General features: G+C 40.4%; 1 protein-coding gene across 1 annotated transcript; it reads left to right on the top strand.

The window, feature by feature from the left end:
• Window positions 1-217: 217 nt before the first annotated feature.
• Window positions 218-3,331, top strand: LOC150038414 (uncharacterized). Its single transcript, XM_090313090.1, has 6 exons — window positions 218-592; window positions 1,122-1,223; window positions 2,018-2,132; window positions 2,209-2,393; window positions 2,559-2,964; window positions 3,105-3,331. The coding sequence occupies exons 1-6, from the start codon at window positions 218-220 to the stop codon at window positions 3,329-3,331; spliced, it is 1,410 nt and encodes a 469-aa protein (XP_090169216.1).
• Window positions 3,332-7,884: the final 4,553 nt, after the last annotated feature.

The following is a 7,884-nucleotide window of genomic DNA, read 5'->3' on the forward strand; positions in this document are numbered from 1 at the left end:
GGGGCACTATGCCTTAGCATTATTTGACTCTAGCTCATCTCACTCTTTCATTTCATCGTTGTTCATAAAGCATGCTATGCTAATTGCAGAACCCTTGGGTTATGTTTTATCGGTATCTACACCGTCAGAAGAAATTATGATAGCAAGTGAAAAGATAAAAGCGTGTTAGTTAGAAATAGCGAATCTCAACATTGATGTGACTCTAATAGTGTTAGACATGCGTGACTTTGATGTAATTCTGGGCATGGATTGGTTGGCTACCAACCATGCTAGCATAGACTGTTCTCGTAAGAAGGTGACTTTTAAATCACTTAGGGAAGCCAATTTTAAGTTCAAGGGGGCCGAGACGGTAGTTTTCCCCAAGGTGATTTTAGCTGTAAAGGCCAAGAGGTTGATTAACCAAGGTGTCTGGAGTATCTTGGCTAGCGTAGTTGACACAAAAGAAACCGAGATTGCTCTAACCTCTGAGCCAGTTGTGAGAGATTATCCCGATGTGTTTCCAAAAGAACTGCCAAAACGGCTTCGGTCGGGCACTATTCCTATATCCAAAGCTTCATACAGAATGGCTATGGCCGAATTGAAAGAACTGAAGGTCCAGTTGTAGGAACTACTTGATAAAGGGTTCATATGACCCAGTGTTTCTTCGTGGGGTGCATCAATGTTGCTTGTGAAGAAAAAGGATGGATTGTTACGCTTATGCATAGACTATAGAGAGTTGAATCCACCATCAAGATCAAGTACCCGCTTCCTAGGATCGATGATCTGTTTGACCAGCCACAGGGTGCTACCGTATTTTCCAAGATTGACCTATGGTCAGGTTACCACCAACTGAGGATAAAGGATAGTGATATCCTGAAGACTGCGCTCCAATCCAGATACGGACATTACGAGTTCATTGTAATGTCTTTTAGTCTGACGAATGCTCCAACGGTATTCATTGATTTGATGAACAGGGTGTTCAGGGATTTCGTGGACACATTTGTAATTTTTTTCATTGATGACATCTTGGTCTATTCCAAGACAGAGGTGGAACACGAGGAACATCTTCAGAAAGTCCTAGGAACGCTGAGGGAAAAAAAACTGTATGTAAGGTTTTCTAATGTGAGTTCTGGCTATGAAAGGTGTTCTTTCTTGAGCACGTGGTGTCGAAGGATGGGGTTTCAGTGGATCCAGCTAAGATTAAGGCTGTTACAAATTGGCCCCACCCTATAACAGTCAACGAGGTGCGCAATTTCCTGGGGTTGGGTGGGTACTATCGTAGGTTTGTAGAGAATTTCTCTAGCATGGCCACACCGTTGACTCAGCTAACCCGGAAGGGAGCTTTTTTTTTTTGGAGAAAAGCTTATGAGGACAATTTTCAGGACCTCAAGCAGAGGTTGGTTTCAGCACCAGTTCTCACCATACCAGATGGCTTCGGGAATTTCGTGATCTATAGTGATACTTCTAAGAAGAGTTTAGGTTGTGTGCTTATATAGCATGGTAGAGTGGTCGCCTATGCCTCCCACCAATTGAAAAACCATGAGCGAAACTATCCTACTCACGACCTGGAACTGGCAGCGATGGTGTTTGCCCTGAAGATCTAGAGGCACTGCTTGTATGGGGAAAGGATCCAAGTTTTCACCGACCACAAGAGTCTGAAACACTTCTTCACCTAGAAAGAGTTTAACTTGAGGTAGCGGAGGTGGCTTGAGTTGTTAAAGAATTACGACTGCAAGATCCTCTACCACCCAGGTAAGGTAAATGTGGTGGTTGATGCCCTTAGTTGAAAGACCACTCATTCGGGTGCCTTAATCACTAGGCAGGCTTAGTTGTGTAAGGATCTGAAGCACGTAAAGATTACGGTGGCAGTGGGGGAAGTCATTTCGCAGCTAGCCCAGTTGACAGTATGACCAATCTTGAGGCAAAGGATTATTGTGGCACAGCAGGGTGATCCGGACCTTTTCAGAAATGTCTTCAGGTAAGGTCAGGCCAAGCCAGTGAATTTTTCGTATTGATGGACCAGGTCCTTCTGTATCAGGGGCGGTTATGCGTACCTGCAGATGATGGCCTGAAGGGGAAATTGTTGATAGAAGCTCACAACATTCCATTCTCGATGCATCCAAGTAGTACCAAAATGTACCAGGATTTAAAAGGTATTACTGGTGGCCCAATATGAAAAAGGAGATAGTTAACTATGTGAGCAGATGTTTAGTCTGTCAATAAGTGAAGGCCCTAAGGCAAAAGATAGCAGGCTTGCTATAGCAATTGGATGTGCCAGAATAGAAGTGGGAGAGCGTGTTCATGGATTTCATTACGGGTTTACCCAGGTCAGCGAAGGGCTTCTCAGTTATTTGGGTTGTGATAGACAGACTCACCAAGGTGGCGCATTTTATTCTAGGGAAGTTCACTATGCGGTAAGTAAGTGAATTCAGCTATATATGAAGGAGATAGTAAAATTGCATGGTGTGCTAGTGTCCATTGTGTCCGACAGGGACCCTCGTTTCACCACCAGTTTTTGGAAGAGCCTCCAGACAGCCTTAGGGATGCGATTAAACTTTAGTATAGCCTTCCACCCCCAGACAGATGGGCAAACAGAACGCTTGAATCAAACGTTGGAAGACATGTTGCGCACTTGTGCATTGGAGCTCTCAGGAAGTTCGGACTCCCACTTGCATTTGGCAGAGTTTGCTTATAATAATAGCTATCAGGCTACCATTAACATGTCATCATTTAAAGCTCTTTATGGTAGAGGTTGCAGGTCTTCTATTTGCTGGGGTGAGATTGCGGGGAGGAAACTGATGGGAACTGAGTTAGTGGAGTTAACAAGTGAAGCCATGCAGAAGATCAGGGCTCGAATGCTAGCAGCGCAGAGTAGACAGAAAAGTTACACTAATGTTAGGCATAAAGACCTTGAGTTCGAGGCAGGTGACAAAGTGTTCTTGAAAGTGGCGCCAATGAAGGGTGTCTTAAGATTTCGAAAGAAGGGTAAGCTAAGTTCGCGTTTTGTAAGGCCATTTGAGATCTTAGAGCGAGTCGCCCCTAGGGCTTACCATTTGGCTTTACCAGCACCTCTCTCCGCAGTTCATAATATTTTTCATGTCTCCATGCTAGGAAGTATTTAACAGACCCGTCTCATGTGGTGGACTTTGAGCCCTTGATACTAAATGAAAACTTAAGCTACGAAGAGAATCCTGCACAAATTGTGGCCAGGGAGGTGAAAGTGTTGCGCAACAGGGAGGAGCCACTGGTAAAGGTTCTGTGGAAGAATCATCAGTTTAAGGAAGCAACTTGGGAGCGAGAGGACGAGATGAGAACACTGCATTCAGAGCTCTTCCAGGACAAGAGTTGTTGATGATACTGGTATTTCACATCATTCTCAAGAGTTGAGAATGCCTCGTCGTAGTGGGAGGGTTATGCAACATCTTGACTAGTACATGGGTTTAACTGAAACTCAAGTCATCATATCAGATGATGGTTTAGAGGATCCATTGACTTTCAAACAAGCAATGAATGATGTAGATAAAAACCAATGGATTAAAGTCATGGACCTTGAAATGGAATCTATGTACTTCAATTTTGTCTGGGATTCTATAGATCAACCTAAAGGGGTAAAACCCATTGGTTGTAAATGGATCTACAAGACAAAATGAGACCAAGCTGGTAAGGTACAGACCTACAAAGCAAGATTTGTGACAAAAGGGATTATCCAAAGAGAGGGGGTAGATTATGAAGAAACCTTCTCTCCAGTTGCCATGATAAAGTAAATTAGAATACTCTTGTCCATAGCTACATTTTATGCTTATGAAATATGGCAAATGGATGTCAAGACAGCCTTTTTGAATCGCTATCTTGAAGCGAGTATCTATATGTCTCAACCATAAGGGTTTATTGAACAAGGTCAAGAGCAAAAAGTTTGCAAATTTTAATCGATCTATTTATGGGTTGAAACAAGCATCTAGATCCTGGAATATGACATTTGACACTGCGATAAAATCTTATGGTTTTAAACAAAATCGTTGACGAACCTTATGTTTACAAGAAAATCGTTAACAAAATTGTCACTTTTCTGGTGTTGTATGTTGATGATATTCTAGTCATTGGGAATGACGTAGAATTTCTAGCTGATGTTAAGAAATGGCTGGCTATGCGATTCCAAATGAAAGATTTTGGAGAAGCACAGTATCTTCTTGGGATCCAAATAGTTCAGAATCGCAAGAATAGAATATTAGCGTTATCTCAAGCATCTTATATAGACAAGATATTGTCTAGATATAAAATGTAAAATTCTAAGAAAGGAACGTTGCCTTTCAGACATGGAATTCATCTGTCTAAGGAACAAAGTTCTAAGTCACCTCAAGAGGTTGAGGATATGAAATGAATTCCATATGCATCAGCAGTAGGGAGTTTAATGTATGAAATGCTGTGTACTCATCCAGATATATGCTATACCGTTGGAATAGTCAGTAGATTTCATGTAACATCCCAGAATCTAGATAAGATTTAAATTAATTCATGCAATTAATCGTTTCTTTTAATTCAAGGCCAAAGTTTAGGAAATTAAATAATTTATTGGTGGTTTAAGTTTTTTGGGAAAAGGGAAATTAGGGTTGTTATATTTATTTATTTATTTTATTTTTACTTCTTTTTGTTTTGTTGGCCTTTTCCTAAAAGAATTAGGGTTAAGGGTTTGGTTATTTAAAAAGAGGACATCGGAATGCGTGAAGTAAAGAAAAAAACAGGGAAATCTTCTTCTTCTTCTCCCAGTCGCGTGAGTCTTCTTCTCCAGTTGGTCTTCTTCTTCTTCTTCCTTCCATGCCACGCGAAGCCGCATCATCGCATCAGTTTCGTTGGTTTCTGGTGCCATTGACCCGAGTTCATCGACAACCTAAAGCCTCGTTCGTCCAGTCGCCGCCCAATGCCATGCGTCCCTGTTGAGTTCACCGTTCCAGATGTGCTACGCGACTACCTCCGTAAACCGCAGTCATTTGCTCACCGTCAAGATGCGAGCCACACTGACTACAGCCGACCTCAGCTGTGTCCTAGCGTCGTCGTCCCTACAACGTCGACTTGCTCGTGTGGCCTCTGCTTACGTACTGTAGGGTAAGAACTTGGTTGTTTTTGTTAGTTCTTTTGAGGTTTCTTGAAAGATCTTGGCTATTTAGTGAAATCTTGGCTTGACGTTTGGTCCAATGTTGAATCAGGAGACTAAAGTGGAGGTTCTAAGGCGCTGTAGCAGCCACCAAAGCCTTCATTGGTTTTTTGGCAAGTTTGGGGGTAAGTTATGTGAGGATTGTTGAATTAATTTGTTTAGATTTTGGGGATTCGCCCCACAAATTGAACTGTGTGTTTGTGGTTGGTGTCAGGGGCTTTGACTCAAGCCTTTGCTAATTTAAGAGGGAGTTTCAAGTATTCGTTTTCTTTTGCATGGGCCTAAACCCAAAATAAGCTGTTTACTAACGGTTTGCCCTCGAACTTAAGCATGCTTACCACTGGTTCTATTTGGAATGAAATATCTTGATATGTCTATATATGGATGGATGAATTGTGAACGGTTATGTAGCCTTTGCAAGATGTATGATGTTGGATGAATGCTTATGTCTGTATAAGATTACAATGACTGTTAGTGTTGCCATTGAGCTATGCACATCGCATGTATTGAGCCTTCGGGCCCACACCCTATGCTTATGTACAGTGTCCTTTTGGGACCACCACTTATGTTTATGATTGTGCCCTCTGGGGTCACTACTTATGAAAGCATGCCTTCGAGTTCGCTTCTTATGTCAATGCCTATGCCTACGCCTACGATGCCCTTGTGCACTTGTGCAATGGGAAGGCTAACAGATCACTGAGTGGGCCCAGTAGTCGGTCGCTTACTAAGTATACTTTTATACTCATCCTTTTCCTTTCATGTTTTTAAGGTAAGGGTAAAGATAAACTGGTGCATGACAAGAGAAATCCGTGACCTGGCCATTTGGACGAATTATTGCTTCCGTATTTAGGTTTCATGTACTAATGTCTGGTTTAGAAGTCATACGTTTTAAAATCTTATGAAGTATTCCTTGATTCATTTATTGATTTATTTAATTGTTACTTATTTTTAAAGTTGGGTTAAGAGTACCCCAAATGGTATTTTTAGGCTTTCTCTTCTTTACTTATTTGAGCATTATTTAGTGAAATAAAAATTTTATCTCTTTATTTAATTATTCTTCAAGAAAATGTATTGCCAAGTCTATACATCTATAAAATAGTGTCCTAGAAACAACTAGAAATTTGGGTCGTTACATTTCAGTCCAATCCTGAATATGATCATTGGACTGCCAATAAGAACATTCTTAAGTATGGTACTAAAGAGAATGAGAAATTACATGCTCATGTATGATACTAAGGATCTGATCCTTACTAAATACACTAATTCTGACTTCCAAACCGATATTGATTCTAGGAAATCAACCTCGAGGTCAGTGTTCACTATGAATGGAGGAGTTGTTGTGTGGAGAAGCATCAAGCAAAGTTGTATTGCAGACTCCACAATGAAAGCTAAGGATGTAGCTACAAGTGAAGCAGTAAAAGAAGCAGTATGACTCATAAAATTCCTGACTGACCTGGAAGTAGTTTCTAATATACACCTGCCTGTCACCCTCTATTGTGACAACTGTGGAGCAGTTGCAAATTCAAAGGAACCTCGAATCCATAAACGAGGAAAGCACTTCAATCGAAAGTACCATCTCATTAGGGAGATTGTACATAAAAGAGACGTGATTGTCACACAGATAGCCTCATAAGACAATTTAGCTGATCCATTTACGAAAGCCCTCTCGGCTAAAGTGTTCGAGGGTCACCTAGTAGGACTAGGTCTATGAGATATTTATTACTTGAGCAAGTGGGAGAATATATGGGTATTTAATGCCCTAGTCTATTGTATTTATACTTTTTATTCTCTCAATATAACTCAATATCGTATATATTTATATATATTGATCCACTGGAGTTTTAGTCCAAGTGGGAGTATTGTTGGATTTTATATCCTAAAACTCGCAGTTTGTAAAAGTTAAACATATTATATTATCAATAAAAGATGTTATTTAACATTTCTTCAATAAAGGTATTGAATCTATTAATTGCATTCATAGAGTCTAAATCCAATAAACTAATATCCATGGCTATTACATGAATACTTGAACTTTATGTAGAGACACAAAGATGGATCAAGTTCGAGTAAATAGCCAAAACGGTCTATAGTACATGTTTAAGGTTGAGTACCTTATTCTGGTAACACTATTGGATGTGGCCTACTCTGTAGCTGTTACAAGTTGTTGTAAAGATACTACAAACGAAGTGATCCAGATTCGTTCATGTATTAACATAAGGAGTAGGGACGTCCTATGCAATGAGTTTACATAAGATCGGACCAAGAAATAAGTCACTATTACTTTATAATGTTGTTTACTATTTAACTCTGACTATTTCACTTAGATGATCTAGGTAACTCGATCTTAATCTTGAGCTAACTATGAACTCCTGTTTATTCGAGATTATCCTTAGATTTTCATAGGTGAGGGTTGGCTCAATAGTGCCGGCTCAAGCCTCCCATTTCAAGGGTAAGACTGGGTAGATAGCTGGGGACATAGGGTGCAAGACGAAATTCATGCCTACCCGATTTAGGGATAGGAACTTAAAGAACGAGACATAATATCGAGGATAAAACAGCACAATGACCTAGTCAGTATTACGAACAACCTGTGAAGGGTTGACTTACTAGTTATGGTTATATCGTGTGGACACAAATATATCTATAGTGAGAAGAGTACAATTATCGAGCTATAGTGGTGTGACTCGATAGTTAATGAATACTGACTAATTCGGTCTAAAGAGTTTAGCCAATTAATCTTAATCATTGGAGCTCAT

The sequence above is a fragment of the Benincasa hispida genome, chromosome 1, assembly GCF_027475165.1.
Source record: "Benincasa hispida cultivar pf3 chromosome 1, pf3_genome.v1.1, whole genome shotgun sequence".
NCBI lineage: Eukaryota > Viridiplantae > Streptophyta > Magnoliopsida > Cucurbitales > Cucurbitaceae > Benincasa > Benincasa hispida.

What these genes read in the sequence shown, in the direction of transcription:
- LOC150038414 (XM_090313090.1), top strand. Translation starts at nt 218, where the DNA reads ATGCGTGACTTTGATGTAATTCTGGGCATGGATTGGTTGGCTACCAAC. An exon ending in CCGAATTGAAAGAACTGAAG is followed by an intron (nt 593 to 1,121) that starts GTCCAGTTGTAG and finishes TGGCTATGAAAG; the next exon opens with GTGTTCTTTCTTGAGCACGT. An exon ending in AATGTACCAGGATTTAAAAG is followed by an intron (nt 2,133 to 2,208) that starts GTATTACTGGTG and finishes CAATAAGTGAAG; the next exon opens with GCCCTAAGGCAAAAGATAGC.